Consider the following 22,126-nt stretch of genomic DNA (forward strand, 5'->3'; position numbering starts at 1 on the left):
AACTAAATTGTGCCTTCATTAGATTCAGAAAATCAATTGGATGCATCTTCCAGAAGAAATACTATAGCTTTTCTTTATCCTTCTTGGTTTCAGGAATGTGTGGGTCTTTTATTAGTGCTCAATGTGATAAGAAAGGATATCTAACTTATTTGCATTAACTCTTTTCGATGACATACCTAAAATCCTTCTGTTGCTGTTCTTGTGTCTTCCTCCATTTCTGTCCTATGGCAACCCTATCATGGGGCCTTCTTGACCTTCCACTGAGACTGAGTAAGACTTGTCAAGGTCACCCAGTCAGTTTTCATGACTTAGCACGGATTCGAACTCTGGTCTCTGGAGTCGTAGTCCAATGCTCAATGCTAAATTATCTTTATTTTTCTGCTTCCTAATTAATGTGTCCAGAATTTGAATAATTATCACTTCTGAAACAACTAGTCACTTTTATAAATCCTTTTACTGATTATTCTCAAAAAATGTTCAGTCAGCTTACTCTCCATCTCCCTTCAGTCCAAAATACTCCCACAATGCTAAAACCTATTTTTTTCTTCGTTCAAATCATCCTAGGATCTAAATCACCACTCACAACAAACATTTCTTCCTTCCTCCAGTAATTAGAACTACATACACTTTGTTAGGAAAGATCTACATTCGAAGATCTATATTCTCTCCTTGGTGTTTAAATCTGGTATCTGCTTCCTCCTGTAAAAACTCAGTTTTCAAAATACTAAATAGTGAATTCAAAAATAATTGATCTTTAAGTGTCAGACAAGCATCAAGCCAGATAGCTAGGAAACAGCCTGTGCTTAGCTGGTTATGTATTTCGTTATATGTAGATGGACTGGCTTTAAATGCTTTATTTTTTTTAAAAAAAAATTATCAATGTTAATGTATTGTGGATACATATTCCTCATAGAGTGAAATTTACATTAACTTTAGTTCTTCACAAATAATTACTTTTAAGAAGCTTGCATGTACTCTTGTTTGTAGCTTTGGTTTCCATTTTGTGTCTCTTTTCTTCCTCCCTTTCTCTCATACACCTTCTCTGTCTTTCTTTCCCTACACTTCCTTCTTTTCTCTTGCATTTATTTTCTTCTTTCCTTTCATCCCTTTCCTTCCCACCCCTGATACTTTTTCTCTTTTCTTCTGTCCTTTTCCTCCTCCTCCCTTGCTTCTACCCTGTTCTTCTCCTTCCTTGTTTCTTTGCTTCCATTCTTCTTTCTCCTCATACACGTCACCTAGCATTAACCAGTCTGCATCACTACCTTTCCCAGTCACATCAAATCTACTTTGACAATCTACTTTGTTCCCTTCCTTTTCCTCTGCTCTGGGCCCGAACGTAGTGCTTTTTTTAGTTCAAGACCCTCAACTATTTTTATATTGGGTAATGAAGGATCTGAGCACCAGGTTTGGTCCAGATCCGTCAAGTCATTTATTGTTTATTTTATTTATTTATTGATTGATTGTATTTATAGCCCACCCTTCTCACCCTAAAGGGGACTCAGAGCAGCCTTACAATAGGCAATAATTCAATAACATAGGAGACTTTATGGTAGAAACAAACAAAAAAGCATACATACATATATACATACGTTGACTTTTACATATATCGATTCATCCAGGATACGTGTAAGCACATACTGTGACACATTATCAAACACATTATCATTTGGTGCACGTTAACTCTCCACAAAAAGGAGACAACTCACCATTTTTTTGAAACCATTATATTAAGAACAGTCAACCAAACTATACAACAATAGAAACGAAACATGAGAAAAAATGAATTAAAATTGAAGCAGTTAGACTAAACTGAAACTAGACTCTGAACTATTATGACACAATTGCTGCAGCCTCAAAAACGTTTTTTTACTGTTGTGTCCAATGAAGCAGCTGAACAATGAAGCTTTCCTAAGGCCATTTGCCCTGATGTCTTCATGTTCCTCAGGCTAAGGGAGAAATAGCCACCAGATGCGGCTAAGCGGGCAGAGGCTCCCAGGGCTACCGCAGGGCTGCAAGGGACACAGAATGCCGAAGAGCCCTGAAGCTCTGCAGTGAATGTTAAGGCATTGGGACCACAGTAGCTTCCCGGCTTACGTAAAGAAACTACTTGGGTCCTGGAAGTTTTGTCTATCTTCTTCTCTGAAGAAGCTTCTCCTGTACAATAACAAGTCAAAAAGGGTTATATAAATCACACAATTTATTTGGTTCTCTGTTTTCATAAACAGGTAAATCACATTTTGACTGTTTCATACTTTTATAGTACAAACTGTATCAGGGACAAATGATATTACCCCCCTCCCACAATAGGGCACATGCAATGTTCACGAGGAAGAGGAACATATTTGTACGTGGGTCCCATCCACTCCAAACTTTTCAGTATGGGATTAAATAATGCAGACACTGCTTACAGGTGTCTGCAAGGAAGTGTAAGTCAGACCTATATATGCAGTAGAGTATCCCATACGTGAAACAATGACGAACTGCTCTACATAAGCAAGTATTTAAGCACTTAAGGTAATAAATTTCTCACATTAAGTAATAAGTATAAGAAATGTATTACCCTAAGTGTCTTAAATAAATTAGATGTTGCTTCAAATTTAAGAGGATGTAAGTTGCAGCATACCAAAAACAATTATCGGGTGCCTCCTCTCTCAAAACTAAAGCTCTAGAAGCTGTATGAAAGTGTGAGTCAACAAGATATGATAAACTAATTATAAAGGTGTGAGTCAACAAGAAGTGAGATATTAATAAGTTTCTCACATCCTGTTGACTCACATTTTTACAATCGATACCACTTCTAGAACTTTGGTTTTGAGAAGGAATGCACTCAATAATAATTTTTGGTATGCCGTAACTTGGGTATTCTTACATTTGAGAAAACATCTAATGTGGTTAAAAATATCACAACTTAAACATAAAGATGGCATTACTGTCATCTACATTGCACTCAATTTTGTGTTATCAGCATTGTTACAAATCCTGTTTAAAAGTGATAACACTACATTTTACCCTTAGCTAAGGGGGATCCGGTCTGAACATTCCTAAGGTTTACAGATTTTAATGTTATTAAATCCAAATCACAGGATTTATATAATTAGATTTATACACTTACCCAGTTTTGTCATAAGTCCATATGTACCATCTAAAGCAGATGTTGATGCAAGAGATTGAAAAGTGCAATTGTTCACATTCACATTAAATTGGTCTGGATCTGATTTCTCAGAATGGGCAATTGAAATGTCAATTTTTTTCAGTTTTTGCAATGAAGAATTATATGTAGCTTCAACAGGGTTTGTTATCTGTACCAAGTGAACAATAAAGAAATTAAGAGTTACATGGCATTACTTTGTGTATGTGCAGATAGTATCCAGAGACAGCCTTTCTTATTTACAGTAGAGTCTCACTTATCCAATATAAATGAGCCAGCAGAACGTTGAATAAGCACAAATGTTGAATAAGGAGGGATTAAGGAAAGGCCTATTAAATGTCAAATTACGTTATGATTTTACAAATAAAACACCAAAACATCATGTTTTACAACAAGTCTGCCACTTGTTTGGGAGCGTGACTGTACTTGTGTTGCTGTTGGGCATGTTGGCCCGCTGCGCGTTGCTGCCTAGACAAACAGACTGTGTTGGATAATAAAGAACGTTGGATAAGCGAAGGTCGGATAAGTGAGGCTATACTCTATATAAAATACAACTTAGCTATCCCATGTGGAACCAACTACTGTTTTAGTAGAAGTTATGGGTATGGTAAGCTAGTTCCCTTAAGCGATAATTTGTCCCTTATGAACAGCTAACTACAACCTTCCTATCTTACTATCAACTTCAATTTGAGCAGAATCTGAAATTTGGTGCTCCTTTTCCATTCTTGCCACAACTAGCTGAGGAGAGTATGGCTTTTAGACTCATGATCAGCTGAAAGGAGGACACTTCTTGCTTAGAATATAATTTTTACCTCCTTACCCGGAAAGAGCCCAGAAAGAAAGTTTCTATAATAGAGAGAGAATGGAATTTCTTCTGCTGCTGCCACCAACCAAAAATAGAATATTTTCTCCTTATGGCAAGTAATAGAAATGTCCACAGTCAGTTTCAAACTTAGCAATACAGCCATTGACAAGAACCCAAGTAAATGTGCATGAAGGACTGGAAACAGTGATGATGCGAAGTTTCCTCCAACTGAATGTGATCAAGCCCAAAGTGACACCTGAAGGCAGTGAGAGAAGGTAAGACTTCTGTATAACTTCTAACACTACAGGGAAAAGGCTCTGGTCAGAACTGTTATTATCCAGTCTTTCAAATCATGTGATTTCATCTGCACATGCTATACACACTTTTGTTTTTATTGTGCTGAGCTTTTAAAAGTTGATTTTGTCAAATTTCTTTTGGTATTTTAGCTACAATATTGTAGTATGGTCTGAGGTCTATGGTAGTTATGCCGACACTATAGTGACACCATTGATAAGGTTATATACATAGGAAAGCAGCCAGTAGTATTGAGGGAGAGGTATAGGTGAGCAGGCTCAAATGTAATCACTCTAAGAAGCCTCTTCTCAAGCTTCATCCAACTGCATATGGTTTCAGACTTGGAAACAATAAGGCACAGAGATTTACCTCCACAAAGAAGAAAACCATATGCTAAAACTTTCAATACATTTCTATCCTGAGTTATGTGACTATGAATTTTCTTTAACTGTGATAACTGCAAGTTAAGATAGTACAAATGAATTCACCTCAGTTTCTTCAGATGAGTCCAGGATTTGGTTCAGAGGTTTCAAATCAGGCAATTCTTTTCTCTCAACAGCATCACTGGGAATATCTTTTCCCTGCCAAAAATGATTTAACATGTTTTTAACAAACATAAAACAAACAAACAAACAAAGCTAAAAATAAAACTTTGGAAATAAGAGTGTAAGGACAATAGCACTGTATATATATTTGACAGAAAAATGCTGCTAGACAAGACTGAGCTCAAGAGAGAGGACTGGAATAGTTTGGATTTTCCTATTTTTTCTCTTTGCCCCTGTATTATTCTGTCAAACAGATCTCAGGGCAGCAGTGGAAATTATAGCCTAGCAGCATAACAACATAATATAAAAGTTACTAAAAGGTTACTTTTAGCAGTGGTACTACTGCAATGAAAAGTCCTCCTTAAAGGGAAATCTTCCAAAACCTGAAACTACTTGTATATGCTGAAAAATGCTAGTTGAAAGCCTGCCTCTGGTTGCATCTACATCCTAAAATGAATGCAGTTTGACATTACTCTGCCATGGCTCAATGCTATGGAATCCTTTATAGTTTGGTGAGGCACCAGAACTCTTTAGCAGAGGCTAAAAACCTTGTAAACTACAACTCCCTGGATTCCACAGGATTCTATAGCATTCAGCCATGGCACTTAAACTAGTGGCCAAACTGCATTAATTTTGCAATACAGATATGCCCTGTTAGCAGGAATTTGACACCAGCTGTTGTTATGCAGGTATTTTGGCTGATTAGATCTTTGTTGCTTTAGTATTTGTTATTTGACTATTATGCTGATGTTGGGATTTCTGTTTTTGTTTCTTTTTATGCTTTTCTGTTTGTATTTACAATTTATCTTAAAGAGTAGAGTATATTTCAAGACAAACAGTTGTGAACATTCAAGAAGGGAGACACATCCAGGAGGTTAACAAATACAATAACCATGGCTATGAGACAAAAGAGAGTGTTGCACCACATTCGTGTCCCTCAACCACTTGCCCACCTCCCTCCTCTCAAACAGAACAAATACTACCTCAGACATCAGATATTGACTAGGGTGAGTCTCATTCTTGCTTTCTTCATTGTTTGGCATTTGACAGGAAAATATTTCAATATCTGAGCACAAATTATCATCAATATCGCCATTTTTCTTTTCTTCATAGTAATCAGAAGTTATCAAAGTGTTATCCCAAATTTCCTTGCATACTGGTTCCAAGTATGAATTTTCAGAGTCTAGGCATGGGCTTGCTGTATCCTGGATATATATTCAGTAGAAACGCAACAGTGCTATCAGTACATCAGGAAGCGCTTTTTTGTTATTCCTGCCCACTGTTAAGATACCATTTGTGTATTATTCTAAGCATTTTCCTTGGTGGTGACTGAACTGGATTTAAAAGGAGGTGAGCTCCAACTTTCAGCAAGTCAGGTTCTGGGATCACTGACTACAGATCAGATTTCCTATCATGCTCTGTGGGCAAGATCATTCCCCAAAGAAACTCCTACCATCTATTTGCAGATCTGACTGTTCTTTATTGGGTAATAATGTGTTCATATACAGGGTGACAGAATCAGAGACCTCTCGCATAGGCATTAGGAACAATGTAAAGGATATGATCTGTTGTAAGTGAAGCTAATTCTGTCGTGAGAGCAGGGGAATTTGAGCCTACTCCTCCTTGGTTTCTGATTCGTCTTTGTTGAATAGCTCCCATATATTGTAATTTGAATTGCTTACATTTATTTAGATCATAGAAAACAAGATGTACAGGTTGAAAATTAATCTGGAGATTAAAGAGATTTGTTTTTGGTTGAAGCATGACATCTTTTTATCATTAGAGGGCTTTTTCCTTAACCATTTGTCGTTTGAGAGCTTGCATAATTGTGAGAATAGAGGGAATCTTCTGATCTTCTCTTCATTTTTTCTTGAAACTGGGAAGCTTAAGGCAATAAGAAGAGGTCTAGAAATTCCATGTATCAAACTGCTATCATATTGATGACATCCTTCATTACAATTAATTTTGAAGGGGAAGTGTAAGTGGTAGCAAAGTCCATCCTTGTGAAGCATAACAGTTAGAGGTTTAAAACTTCTCTAAGTGTTTCAGATCTTGGAATACTAGTATGGTGTTGTCCTTGCATTTTAAAGCTGGCACAGCATTGAGTTCAGACAAGACTTTCTTAAAGAAAACAAGGGAATATATTACCAGATGGTTTGTTAATGGATAGGGCATAGATCATGGATCTCTGGATGTATTTGATATCATAGCTTTCAGTGTCAGATACTGGCATAAATCATTCAACCTGATAACCATGTGCACTCCAGAACAGCCCCACAACAAATATTTAACTGCTTCTCTCTATTCTCAAGATCCTCGATTCCGTTACCCAGAAATGTATTTGTCTCTATCAGGATTAAACAGATCTTAATATGTTGTCGAAGGCTTTCATGGCCAGAATCACAGGGTTGTTGTGTGTTTTCCAGGCTGTAGGGCCATGTTCCAGAAGTATTGTCTCCTGATGTTTCGCCCACATCTATGGCAGGCATCCTCAGAGGTTGTGAGGTATAAACAGATCTTATTTAAATTGTTTTAAAAAAAAAATTTGGAAAATATTTGACAAGACCTTCACAGTGAACTGGAATTATATTCAAAATGTAAAAAAAATCTCTCTCATATACAGTTCAAATAACCGTGGAGCTACCCTTATACTCATACACTTTCCTCTTTTATTATCATTTGAACATACATGTGAAAATACGGAATACTTGTCACTGTCTTATTTAAAATGCCTCATGGACATGTTGTATTCCCCTTACATATAGAGCATAGCTTCTAGTCACATCAAGAAAGATAACAAAGAACAATAAACATGGCTAAGAAAATTAAGAAAGTGCTGCACCATCATTAACTGCTTTCCCATCTCCCTTCCCACAACACTAAACACTACCTCAGGCCTGAAATCTTGGCTCTGCAGAATCTCATTCTTGTTTTCTCCACAGTTTGGTATCGGACAGGGTAATACTGCAATATCTGAGCACAAATTATCATCAGTATCACAATTTTTCTTTTCTTCATAGTAATCAAAAGGCATCGAACGCTCATCCCAAACTTCCTTGCATAAATTTACAGGTTCCAGGTATGGCATTTCAGAGTTTAGGCATGGACTGGCTATATCCTAGAAATATATTCAAGGAAATGTTACAGTGCTGTCAATTTTAAAATGAAATACAGTTTTATTTAACATGTTTAGTTTTCTAGAATCCATGGACTGGACACTCTCCCACAAAATATTATTTATTGAAGATAAACATATGAATAAAAGAAAATTATCACAGAATACACCTTTATACCATGGTTTTGTAATACACCATAACAATACTATTTGTTTACAGATCTTAATTTAAAAACTGGATATTGAACAATAACCCAATAGTCTTTTTTTAAAAACTGTAATTACATCCATTCTACTACAGCAGGCATGGACAAAATTTGGCCCTCCAGGTGTTCTGGACTTCAACTCCCAGAAATTCCAATCATCTTAGCATCTGTTAGGAATTGTGGGAGTTGAAGTACAAAACACTCAAAGGGCCCAAATTTGCCCATGCCTGTATTACAGTATCAAGGCATTTTGGTTGAAAAAAGTACTTTGTCAGATTTCAATATTCATTATTTACTATCCTGGGCTGTCCATAAAACAGTATTTCAAAAGAAAATCTAACTTTCATTTGCTTATCTTAAGGCTTATCAGGAACAACTACACAGACCAAATATGAGAGACGCATTTTAGAAGACGTATTTAAACCACCCAAAAACTGTTGCCACACCAGAGATACAAACTAAGCAGCTATACTGTATGTGGAAGAACTCTCCAGTGACAGATGAGGGGGCATGGCTACTTCCTCTGCCATGTGGACTAGAGAAGCATTACAATAGGAATTGCCATCTCCATTTGCTGCTGCTTTTTTATCTTAATTTTATTGGACGTTTTATTAGCTCGTATAGTGGTAGTAATAGTACACTGGATTTTTACAGCTTTTATGTATTTAATACATGTTCATCGCTAAAGAACAGGCAAAGAGAACAAACATCAAGAACAACAAACACATACAAAGCAAAATGAAAAATCAAGATTAACAATAAACATTGGGCTAAGATGATGGAATGTTTCATGGTCAAGGAACACTTACTTTGAACAAAATCTGTGCAGTCTTATAGGAGATTTTTAGCAGTCAGTTGAAGAATCACTGTATAGTGTCCTTCCAGAATGCTTGCTGGCTAAGTAAAAGTTGATGCCACCACAGATATTCACTGATATATTTAATGACAAAATGAACCATAACAGTCCAGAAATCTACTATGTTGGGTCATAAGCCAAATACATAGGTATGAACCAATAGATTTACAATCTCTTCAAAATATGGTGGGACAGACATAACCATTCTGGAAAAATATATCATTTGTGTACAATTATTAATATATTTTCCTTTGTAGCAGCTAATATGAATTTGTAGGGGGTGAGATGACAAGATAAGGTCTCAATCTGAATATGCAATAATTAATTTTGGGTGGAATCGTCATAGGAACCAAATGGAATTAACAAGTTATAGGGAAAATTTTAGGATGTAGGTTTAGGTCTTCCATGTGTTTGGTAGATCCTGCAAACCTTTCACATTGTGAAATGTGTACATTTGTCCAACATCTGAAAACAAATGTATAGGATAAGGATTCGATCAGGGAAGGGTCAGAAGCAAGACTGTATTTCCACGCCCCTCGGATCTCCCTCGGCCAGGCTCTTCCTGGAGGAAACCTTTTCCTCCAGCAAGGGCCTGGCCGAGGGAGATCCGGGGAGATGTCCCTACAATCGCGGGGCGCTTCCGGACGCTTCCTCCTCCCTCTTCCTCTCCTTCTTTCATGCTCCCTTTGCTCGAGAGGAGAGGGAGGGACACCCCCGGCGGCGCCTCGGATGATACGGATGCTTGGTTAACCAGGGCTCAGTTAACAGAGACTCTACTGTACTATCGAATACTTCTTTGGTCTATAATTTCAAAACCAAAAAAAAAAAAAAAAAACCAAAAAAAACATTTAGTACTTCAGCTTGAAATATTCTTTCATTTTGCACTAGGCATAAGTTTTCACAAGGTTTGAAAGAGCATGTTTTTGGGATTCACCTGGGCCATTAGAATCCATAGAGTCCATCCCTTGTATCAAACCTCTAGAAAAAGTACAATTGTTTTAAATACATAGTGCAAAACAGCCATCTGGACTAAGAACCTATCAGGATGCAAATCTATATTTTAATAGTCTACCAAGGAAGCTTTATAGAGGTTGATTAGAAAATTTTCATTCTGAATTGCTAATTACTCTAGAAAACCCTTGCTCAATTACAAATATTTGTCATACTGTAGAAGGTAAGAAATACACAGCAAGTTCCTTCCTAAGCAGTTCTTTGAATCTTGGCTAAACTTGAAATATTTGTTAAAATCATTATTTCAGTGGTACCTATTTTGGCAAAGCAGAGTTTAGGTGGCTAAGAACTGTTTTAAAACAGATGGAGAATTACTCAATTCAAATTTTCCCACCTGGAAAACGTCTTCACTCTTGCAGAACTCCAAATCAGTTGTGTCTGGGAGGCCCCCAAGAGATTCCTGCTGAAGCAAGGAATCTACTTTCTCTGTCAAATCAGCCTCCTGCTTTGGACTGGGTTTCAAATACAGAGCTGAAAAATTCATTGTTTTGAAGCCCTATTAAAAGGCAAAAGTAAATAAAAAGTTTGAACACTTCTTAAGACAGTTTGAATCTCCAAATGTACAATGTTCAATTATCTGTCTGCTTTCGATCTCTATCCTCTTAGAAGAGATCTGCACAAGACATAACCTGCACACAGCATGTGAACTCACAAAAGAGACTGTCATTCTCACTGGCTCCCCTGGATCCATGCTGCCTACTGCAAGACACATTATATAATCTTGGCAGCAGACAGCAGTAGAGGCTGAAGGTTTAGGACATGCCGCCTTATTCTATTTACGTTAGGAAGGGGATGAGAGAGGGGAAGAGGTCAACTGGTCACGTGAGTCCAACCAATCAAGACTGAGCATGGAGGGGAAAGTATTCCTAAGTTTAGCCTATTCTTGTTTTGGCCCCTTACTACTGCTGAGTTGTGCAGGTCTGTTTTAGAAAGTGGTTTCATACACATCTCTATATTGCAGTACAGTTCCAAAGGCAAACCTATGGCCAAAGGAAAGATCCATCAATTCAGCTATAATAGTAAACCATTGTTGCTTAACTAGTTCTTCCATGAATATTATTTTAATATTATTGTGTATATTGACTTTTATGACTGTTTTTAATCATGTTCAAGTTTTACTGCTCGGTTTAATGTTTTATCTGATTTGTGCTGTCGTGTCTGGGCATGGCCCCATCTAAGCCGCCCCGAGTCCCTCCGGGGAGGTGGGGCTGGATATAAGAATAAAATTATTATTATTATTATTATTATTATTATTATTATTATTATTATTATTATTATTATGAAGTCTAAAATAAAAATTCTGCTCTTGAAACTGTGTATTGTTTAAAATATACTTATATAGACTTAAAGTGTATATGAGAGTTAAAAGTACACTTTAAGCTAATTTATCTTTGGAAAGACATGGATAAATTAAGTGAACAGATCTACGGTATTTCTTTGACAATCTGCTTCCCTTTTTAAACAACATATATTTTATTTGACCTTCAAACAAACAGATCCACAGTTCAGCGTGGGTCTATCTTGCACAACCATGGTGCCAAATTTTGACATTCCTGTCCCTTTGCTCAACACTTTGCTTATACACTTATCTATGAAGCTTTGGTTATCCATGGCTACATGGAATAATAATAAGCATTATTTCTACCCCACCACCATCTTCCAAAAGGGACTCAGAGCAGTTTACAGAGCACTCATAATGTAACAATACACAAGGTGCAATAAAATACAAATACCAAAGGTAAGAACATAATTTACATCATCAATATATATAAAAAACACAAAATCAATCAATCCTAAAATAAACATTGATAAAACACCATGATAATTACGGACATGAAATGAATAGCAACCAACCAGTCATATAAAGTGCTTTCAGTGGAAAAATCTACAAATTTAAAAACCTTTTGAGCTCTATACCTATCTAAAAGCTTGATTAAAGAGCCAGGTTTCTAGGTTAGACTGAAAGCATTGGAGGGTGGGGGCTAGCCTAATTTCCCTAGCGAGGGAGTTCCAGGGCGGGGGGGAGGGGGCACCACCGAGAAGGCCCTTTCCCCCACTTGTACTTGTGATGGCGGTGGGACCGAGAGGGGGACCTCCCCGGTGGACCTTGGAGCCCATGCCAGTTCATAAAAAGAGAATCGTTTTCACTTCCACCCATGTATAAGACAATGTAATCCCTATTCCATATCATCTCCCTCCAATGTCCCTCCTTTCACCTTGGAAGGAATGTTCTCACTGTAGATGAAGGCATGGCCTTCTAATTTCAGTATGTTGTGCAAGTAGATATCTTCATCAGAGCTGGTGTCACAAAGAAAAAGATGCAGGACTCCATTTATATATTCATCCACCACACCCACCAGTAGCTTCAGTTCACACAATCTTTGGAATGCAAGTAAGGCACTAGGGGTCCAGTCATCCTTGAGGAGAAAAAAAGGATTTTTAAAAAAATGGAAAACAGAAAAACGAATTTTATCTATCCTGCATCTCAACTTCTACTTCTTCAGGTGATGGGGGAAGGTCCACGATTTTTCTACCCACCATGTCCAGTTTCTTGCCCCCCCCCTCCCTGTCTGCAGGAGGAGAATAGCCTTTAATTGTGCCTCATCCACTAAAACGAAATTTAGTTTTAGATGGAAATTAAGCCAGCTCAAGTCTGAATTTTGCTCTCTATAGAGGTTGCTGGACTTTCTCAGTGTAGGACGACAGTTGATGGGCTAGTCCAACACTATCTCACGACTTGCAGAAGATAAGGTTATTTATTTCGTGTCAAAAGCATTGCATAACAAATACAATTTAAAATAAGGTAAAAACAGAAGAACCATAGAGGATGGAGAATGGTGTTGAACATCTTTGAAGACAAGATCCTCAAGTAAATCACTATCATGGGATAGTGATTTATTTCACCTGCAATTTGAGTGCATCAGCCAGTTTCAACATTTGGTCAGCAAAAGATCTCATGTTATCTGTAAGGAAGAGGGGAATGAGCTCGGCAACTAGAGGGCTGGGGGAGCCACCTCCCGTTGCATCCAAGGACGATGTCAGAGAGGCGATGGCTGAAACCAGGAAGGCCAAGGTGTGCTCCTCTTAGCTGAAAGCGTTGATGGGTATGTCTCAATGTAGGTCCCTTGCTTTGATTAATGCTGAAAGATCTATCATTCATAGTCGCCATAAATCAAAGTTGGCTTGATGGTAATTAACAACAATATATGACAAGACATTACACTTTGATAAGAATCTTTATTGCTGCAGCTGTTTGCAGTCTATTTGATAATTAACACATAGAGGAACATTATAATCTTAAACACTAACTCAGCCTTTTATCCAGCAGGAAATATCTCATCTGTTGAAAATTGCCAGCTCTAAACGGGCATCTGTAAACACACACGTTTTCAAAGATTGATATCCTTGGGAATTCCTAAATCTAGCAACATCAATTATATATTTATGAATATCCAGAATGGATACAATCAATCAACGTAAGAATTATCTGTTTAGCATAACCTAGTTGTTTCTTTTACCAACAATATCTGTGGTAATAAAAACAAATGCTACAAAATGAATAATATACATACCTTAGTGGGTTTCACCCAGGCTAAGGAACAAGGGATAGCTTGAGCAGGAAGCTTTGCATAGCTGTCTCTGTAATACGAAACAAAAATTGGCTGATTCTGTTAATGTGGGATTTGTGTATTGATAGTGTTTAAATGCAATTTGTGTCTTGCCTGTATTGCATACTGATTGCATCATCCAGAGTGTACTATAGTCTGGAAAGAGTTAACTGCTAAGAAGCTGTAATGACCTTGATGTGTGGCTGGAACTGGGGAGTGTCCAGACACAAATGTTTGTGCATTACTGATTGCATCAGTTCAGTTCTGATCTGAGTTGAGTTGAGTGCTGTCTGCTGAGAGTCCTGTGTTCGTCCATTGTCTGAAAGTCTGTTTGTCTTGATTATTACTGAAGTCAGTAAAACTTTGTATATAGTTTTACCAACGTCTCTGATGTCTCTTCTTTCTGCGTTCCACTGATTCCATCCAACTACTGCTGCGCTGCAAATTACTCTGACAGATTCATACCTATTGTCTACCTCACTAACCTTGAACTGAATGCAGATGTTCTACATTGGACAAAAATGTTGATTCATTTCCATGGATTTGATTTTCCAAAAATAAGCTTAAATTATTCTTGCCATTATCTCGCCCTTGCAATGCACCATAATTAACTCTTATCCTATCTTCCTAGCTGGAGACAAAGATTGACATTTTGTTTCAAGTTTCTTGTGTGCTTCAAGCTGGTGACCCTAAGGTAAACTTATTAAAGGATTCTCTTAGTAAGATGTGTTCAGAAGACGTTACCATTGCTTTTCTCTGCAGCTTCGAGTGTGACTTGCCTGAGATCACCCTGGGTATTCTAACATTTCACAGTCACAGTCCAATGCTCTAACCACTAGCAAACTCATTAACAGGAAGTAGGGAAAGTAGTAAGAAGGACCACATGAACTCACAGATCTTTTCAAAGCTTGCGAACAAGGCATGATGCTGGAAATAATAAGTTTCATGTGGCCTATAAAACTGGTATTTCAACTCACCTTATCCATGTTTAATGGGAGAAATTACTGCCTATTACAGGGAAAACCAGCTGATTCCTAATCCAAACACAAACGGGTGCTTTTCACCTTAAGATCAGACAAGCATCTCGAGCTCTGAGGATTACTTGGGAAAGGAATCCCACTGGAGCAATGCAGCACACCAAAATACTCGGGAGTTACCCTGAACCATGCCCTGACTTAAAAGCACTCCTGGAATATCAAGCCAAAAGTGGACGCTAGTACGAAAGCTGATTGGAATAACCTGGGGATCATAAACAGACACAGTGAAGACCCTTGCGCTTTGCTACTCTGCTGCTGAACATGCAGGCCCAGTGTGGAATACATCTCACCACGTTACAACAGTAGATGTGGCTCTTAATGAGGCATGCCGCATCATCACAAGATGTCTATGTCCCAAACCACTGGAGAAATTATACTGTTTAGCCAGCATTGTATCACCTGACATCCACCGGGAAGTAGCAGCCAGCAATGAAAGGACTAAGGCATTGACATCTCTGGCTCATCCCCTGTTTGGGTATCAGCCAGTACCCTGACACCTTAAATCAAGAAATAATTTTCTAAGATCTACAGAGATATTCGCAAGAACACCTCAGCAAGCAAGAGTTCAAAAGTGGCAGGCTAAAACCCAGAACCTCAATCAGTGGGACACAGAAGACTGGGCAACTTGGAGAGCGCTGAACATTATATGTTATGTAGTTATATGACTAGTCATTAATGAAAAGGTAACCTCCAACTTACTTACTTGAGAAATCTTAGGGAAGATTTCTGGACTATATCCATATTTCCAAAGTCTGGATAAAATACTTCCACTTTCTGGTCATCAATGATTTGATGAATGATACCTCGGTACCACCATTTGCCTTTCAAATTCCTTACACAACAAAGCTGGCCAGGCTGGATCAAAGCTTCAGATATGATGTAACGATCAGTTACATTTTTAGAAGAATAACATCTTCTGAAAAATAGAATTCCAATATGTCACTATATAGCACAATCTTACATGTAATCAGCAGGGTCTTCTCCAGACACATCTGTACACATACATATTAAACTGAACATTAAACATCAACAAGCTGGCAGAGCTGCTGGTTTTTCAGACAAAGTAGCGGATTGAAATTAGGCCTGTTTAAGGACTTTTATTCCTATGAAAAATCAAATTCACAGTTTGAGAACCGCCACTGACCTCAAAAGGATTCTGAGTAGCAAGAGAAACAAGTGGAGGGTTGCACAAACACAACAAGGACCAACTACCAAGAGCAAAATACTTCCAAATAAACAGCTCAGGGGAAGGTCACGGGGGCTTACATGTCTTTATACTAATGCACAGAGCATGAGAAATAAACAAGGAATAAAAAATTCCAACTTTTAGTATAATACCACACTTATAATGTCATAGGCACAGAATCATAGAATAGTAGAGTTGGAAGAGACCTCATGGGGCATCCAGTCCAACCCCCTGCCAAGAAGCAGGAAATCGCATTCAAAGCACCCCTAACAGATGGCCATCCAGCCTCTGCTTAAAAGCCTCCAAAGAAGGAGTCTCCACCACAGTCCGGGGGAGAGAGTTCCACTGCCAAACAGCTCTCACAGTGAGGAAGTTCTTCCCGATGATCAGGTGGAATCTCCTTTCCTGTAGTTTGAAGCCATTGTTCCGCGTCCTAGTCTGCAGGGCAGCAGAAATCAAGTTTGCTCCTTCCTCCCTATGACTTCCCTTCATGTATTTGTACATGGCTATCGTGTCTTCTCTCAGCCTTCTCTTCTGTAGGTTAAACATGCCCAGTTCTGGTGGGATTACTCCTATCGCTAGAATGTAGCCATTGAGGACTAGAACTTCTTTTACAGAAACAGAACAAAGGGGAGAGGGGGGGGGAGTTGCCTTATAAGTTAAAAAAAGTTATGTTGCAGAAGAGATGCAAGACTGCAGTATGGGAAACCAGCTTGAGAGCATCTGGATAAGAATCAGGGAACCGGGACTCAAAAAGATCTCGTTGTGGGTGTCTACTACAGACATCCGAGCCAGGATGAAGAACTCAATGAATGCTTCTGTCAGTAGTTGACCAAACAGGCACAAAGAAAAGATAATAGTAGTCATGGGCGATTTCAACTATCCTGATATCTGCTGGAAATCAAACTCAGCCAAGAGTACAAAGTTCAACAAATTCCTCACCTGCCTTGCAGAAAATGTTATGGTCCAGAAGGTAAAAGAGGCAACAAGGGGATCAGCTACTCTCGATCTCATCCTAACAAACACAGAGGACTTAATCAAGGCAGTCAAAGTGGTTGGATCCTTAGGGGCAAGCGATCATGTGCTCCTGCAGTTTGCGATACAAAGGAAGGCCAAAATGTGGTCCCTATCTTTAAGAAAGGGAAAAAAGGCTGACCCAAATAATTACTGTCCTGTCAGCCTCATGTTGATACCTGACAAGTTTCTGGAAAAGATCGTTAAGGAAGTGGTCTGCAAACACTTAGAAACAAATGCGGTCATGCTAATAGTCAACACGGATTTGTCAAAAACAAGTCATGCCAGACCAATCCGATCTCTTTTTTTCAATAGAGTTACAAGCTGGGTCGATGCAGGGAATGCCGTGGATGTAGCATACCTGGATTTCAGTAAGGCCTTCAACATGACCTTCTGGCAAAGAAACTAGTCAAATGTGGGGTAGGCAAAACTACGGCTAGGTGGATCTGTAATTGGTTAAGCGAACAAATCCAAAGGCTGCTCACCAGTGCTTCCTCTTCATCCTGGAAAGAAGTGATGAGTGGAGTGCAGCAGGGTTCTGTCCTCGGCCCAGTTCTGTTCAACGTCTTTATTAATGACTTAGATGAAGGGTTAGAAGGAATGATCATCAAGATTGCAGATGACACCAAATTGAGAGGGATAGCCAATACTCCAGAATACAGGAGCAGAATTCAAAATTATCTTAACAGATTAGAGAGATGCGCTGAAATTAACAAAATGAAGTTCAACAGGGACAAATGCAAGATACTCCACTTAGACAGAAAAAATGGAATGCAAAGATACAGAATGAGGGATGCCTGGCTTGACAGCAGTACATGTGAAAAATATCTTTTGAGTCCTTGTGGACATCAAGTTAAACATGAGCCAACAATATGTCACCGCAACTGAAGAGAGATATTGACAAGCTGGAATGTGCCCAGAGGAGGCGATTAAAATGATCAAGGGTCTGGAGAACAAGCCCTATGAGGAGCAGCTTAAAGAGCTGGGCATATTTAGGCTGCAGAAGAGAAGTTTGAGAAGAGACATGATAGCCATGTATAAATATGTGAAAGTAAGTCATAGGGAGCAGGCTTGTTTTCTGCTGCCCTGCAGACTAGGATACAGAACAATGGCTTCAAACTATAGGAAAGGAGATTCCATCTGAACATTAGGAAGAGTTTCCTAACTGTGAGAGCAGTCCAGCAGTGGAACTCTCTGCCCTGGAGGGTGGTGGAGGCTCCTTCTTTAGAGGCTTTAAAGCAGAGGCTGGATGGCCAACTGTTGGGGGTGCTTTGAATGTGATTTTCCTGCTTCTTGGCAAGGTGTTGGACTGGATGGCCCATGAGATCTCTTCCAACTCTATGATTCTAAGTGATTCTTTAGCAAACTGACTTAGGGAAACAAAGTAATAGATGCAGGATTTGTGAGTCCTATGCAGAATTCCATAAGTGTTCATCTCATTATTAGTATTGATTTTATTTTAAGTTTCAGTCAACATAAATGTGATTTCTCATTTTTAACCTTTAATTACTTTTGTTTTAGTCCAGTATCTATATTATCAAATACATGGCAATCTTATACTCTACGGTTTTGAACAAACATGAACATATCACAAAAATATAAACATACAAAAACCAATCAGATTCTTCTCCCCACAAGACTAGTAAATATACTTGCAAACTCTGGATTGCCACTGCTTGACATAACTGACTAGTTATTCCTCACCTCATCTCAATCATCATGTCTTGTAGTTTATCAGATGTTTCTGCACTGTAGATACGAACATAGAATTGTGAAGGTGACACAATATATTCCACAAATACTCCCATCAAAGTACCCTTGTCAAGCTCAGGAAGACTAAAGAGGCTTCTGTCTTGGGCAGCATCAGGTGGAATTTCATTTTCCACAATCTCCTGCATAATGCCAGGAATCTCCATATCCAAGTACTACAAAGGAAAAATAACAAAACTGCCCGTTTATGCAGGATCCACAATGTACTACCATGGTTATTAAATATTAGTGTCTGAAGACACATTTATTTATTTTCAGCACTGCACCTTTGGGATTAATCCATTCTAATACAACTAACACAGCACTGAAGACACCTATCCTCATGACCAATGAAAGGACTATGCAGTGCCATACAAGACACAAACCACCGCCCTTTCATCTGTCCCTAATTTTTCTCAGTCAAAATGGGTAAGTGAAATGTCAGGAAAGACTTCCACCATTACACATATTTTTAAAACATTAGGACTTCCCCCTACCCCATCTTATTCATTTGCTTAGATCTATAAGAGGAAGAAAGGCCATGCGATGAAAACATGATTTTTTAAAAACAACTTTCAACAGATCTGAAGAATGCCTACTCAAGTAATGCACAGAAACTTGTTAAACCTGAGCAGTAACAATCAGGTGAACAGGTAAACAAGAAGCCATGGATAACTGAGATATCCAAGGAAGCTTAATGTGGATGGGTAGCTAGCTAATTAGGGGCCGGCAGCATTTCAAGATTACTGGTTTATCAACATAAACAATACATAGCCAAAGACCATTAAGTCCCAAAGAAGTGCAGGGCGGAGGCATAGAAAAAGTAAAATCACCACTGTTTTGTATCCTTTTGATTATCCAGGTATTGTAGATATCCCGTGGACAGTGCTGGCTAGTCTTCTCCCCCTCATGTAATTTTATAGTTCTTTTTTGAAATACAGCTTAAGTATTAAATAATTGGTAGCAAAAGGAACATAGAGGTGCTGTTCAACCATGCCACAAAGCTCTCCCCAGGCCCCATATTTGAATTTTCTTAGTTCCCCCATCTTTATCCCAACATACATCTCCAGTAAGTTTCACCAAGTTAACTAGGATATGATTAATGGAAAAATATTCCTCCCCTCCCAGATTCTCCAAACACTCAAGAATTTCACATATACAGTTATGTAATTTCCATGAACAGGAAGCGCTACATGAAATAAAATTAACAGACTGAAAAGGGAGCTGAACAAGGCAGTACAAAAAGTTGACAACATACAAATGGAAAAACTATCTTTAACTATATTGGCAGGTTAACTTACCATGGAGGTGTGAATCATTTTTCATGCTAGGTGTCATTGGACTACAACTCACAGCATTCCTCAACATAGACTAAGGCCACTTGGAGTCGCAGTCCTACAGTTATTTGGAGAATTGCATACATTCCACTATGAACACCATGAGGAAACTGCTAAAAAACAATTGAACAGGAAGGGGACCAAGTACTTTTGGATTAAAGCTAAACTGATAGTTAGTGGCTTCCATGTCAATTGAGTCATGAATCCACTAGTGGTTTTAGGGTGAACTTTAAAAGAGTTATCCAAGGTGTCAAAGCTATTTTGCTGATAGGATTCAGCACTGTGGATATCTTTTTAAAAGTCTCTAACCCACTGAAATGGTGGGCCACCAGCCCATACTGATTGAAATGTTCTCCACCAGAGATACAAACTTGGTTTTGGTAGAAAATTGGCTTGAAAAGTTAGTATCAAATGAGGTCAAGCTCAGAAATCACTGTACATAGAATCCTTAGGAGCACATGCACTGAAAGGGGAAAATTGAGGCATGTTGCCTTTATGCACAAAGGTAGGGGGAAAGAAAAAACCTCACATACAGGGAAGCTAAGTAACTGGCTGCACCACATTAAAAATCCTAATAAAATGGTTATGTTATCTCCTAGGTCTTATTTATCACAATATAATTTGGAATATCATCCTACCGGTGTCGCCATCTTTGTAATGATATTGAATTTAGTCACTGGATTTTTAGTATCCTCAGAAGGAAAATCCCAACAAGGCAGCCTGTGTCCATCAGAAGTGTCCTCATTACCTAATAAACCAGACTGAACAGTCTTGGAATTTTCTTTTTCATCTGTAAAAAACAATACATGCTTGTATTAGAAAACAGTAATGCAATAGGTATATTTGGAAGTCAGTACTCTCACCAAGGCCCCTAGTGGTGCAGCGGATTAAACCCTGATCTGCTGAACTTGCTGACTGAAAAGTCAGTGGTTTGAATCCAGGGAGCGGGATGAGCTCCTGCTGTTAACCCCAGCTTCTGCCAACCAAGCAGTTCAAAAACATGCAAATGTGGGTAGATCAATAGGTACCTGTAACGGAAAACTTTATTTTAATGGGGATTTTTATCTATGTTATTTAATGCCGTTTAAATGGTGAAGGTGGACAGAAGTCAGCTAATTCTGATTGGCTGCGAGTTGCCATGGTAACGTAGCTGCTTCTGTAGAAATATAACAATTTGGTGAGGCTAGTAAGAAGGGGGCGGAGCTAGCAGGAAGAAAAAGGAGAGACTGTTTTAAAAGGAGTTCAGTTATTGAAGTTCTCTGGCCGGTGAGCTAGAAAGAAGACGTCTGTAGTTCGGTTGTGTGTAGGTTCTAGCGAGGGGAACCAGAAGAAAGTCTTCTGTGTGTTCAGTTCAGTTTCTAGCCTATGTGACAGAGGGAAAATGATATGCATTTAAGTGTGCAGCTAAAGATGCTGTATTGAAGAATAAAAGGACTAGCTCAGGTCCTGGTTCTCAGTTGGGTAATGCTGAGGGAAAAGTAAAAGAAACTGTTGAAACAAAGTTTCAGTCAAATTGTTGATGTTAAAGAATGAAAGCTAATATTATATATAAGTGAAACTGAAGAAAAAAACTTTGCAACAAGTTACGCTTATTGTGCTAATGAAACTATAAATAAACATTTCGTTGTTCTTAATAAAGACAGTGTCTTTAAGTGGTGAATTGCTCTACATAGAGTCAGTGAAGATTTGTCTCACATTCTTCCCGAATGTCACATCACCTCATTCACGCGCATGCACACGCTCACATGTTTATTGCTGGCAGTGGCTGGGATCCTGAAATAAGGATCGCCTCCTATCCTAGTGGGAATTGAGATCCCATGTTTAATGTTGGCAAAGGTGTAGGATATTAAGAAAAAAATTCCCTCAGTCTAAATGTGAAGAGCTTTGGGCTGAGTTACATTTAATTGTGGTAGTGGTTGGGATCTTGAAACAGAGATTTCCCCCTGCCTGTTTGTGAAGAGAGGTGCTTTTGCAGTACCACTCCGGCGATACAACCTCAGAGGTGTCTACAGACAACACCAGCTCTTCAGCTTAGACATCCCCAGAGTCGGACACAACTAGACTTAATGTCAGGGGAAATGCTTTACCTTTATCTTTACTATTTTCACTTAACATGAAATTAAGTTTATACGCAGTGATACTACATAAGTGTTATAGGACCAAGCCAGACACAGTACATGTCACATTTTAAAAATACTATTTAGCTGGTTTTCTG

The 22,126-nt window shown here is 38.6% G+C and overlaps 1 protein-coding gene across 4 annotated transcripts in view; it reads right to left on the reverse strand.

Moving 5' to 3' along the window:
* Positions 1-1,525: 1,525 nt before the first annotated feature.
* Positions 1,526-22,126, reverse strand: part of tdrd5 (tudor domain containing 5) — a 38,686-nt gene continuing 18,085 nt past the window's right edge. For 2 of the 4 annotated variants that reach the window (XM_016993013.2, XM_016993015.2), the window contains exons 8-18: positions 20,550-20,701; positions 18,530-18,750; positions 15,329-15,541; positions 13,553-13,619; positions 12,197-12,397; positions 10,315-10,476; positions 7,683-7,910; positions 5,776-5,997; positions 4,736-4,828; positions 3,113-3,299; positions 1,526-2,154 (exon numbers count right to left, since the gene is read on the reverse strand). In XM_016993013.2, the coding sequence (XP_016848502.1) occupies positions 1,853-2,154; positions 3,113-3,299; positions 4,736-4,828; positions 5,776-5,997; positions 7,683-7,910; positions 10,315-10,476; positions 12,197-12,397; positions 13,553-13,619; positions 15,329-15,541; positions 18,530-18,750; positions 20,550-20,701 (2,048 nt within the window). In that variant the 3' untranslated portion in view covers positions 1,526-1,852. The remainder of the gene's footprint in view (positions 2,155-3,112; positions 3,300-4,735; positions 4,829-5,775; positions 5,998-7,682; positions 7,911-10,314; positions 10,477-12,196; positions 12,398-13,552; positions 13,620-15,328; positions 15,542-18,529; positions 18,751-20,549; positions 20,702-22,126) is intronic. The other 2 variants (XM_016993016.2, XM_008108920.3) reach the window with 2 other exon arrangements.

The sequence above is a fragment of the Anolis carolinensis genome, chromosome 4 (genome assembly GCF_035594765.1).
Source record: "Anolis carolinensis isolate JA03-04 chromosome 4, rAnoCar3.1.pri, whole genome shotgun sequence".
Classification (NCBI taxonomy): Eukaryota; Metazoa; Chordata; class Lepidosauria; order Squamata; family Dactyloidae; genus Anolis; species Anolis carolinensis.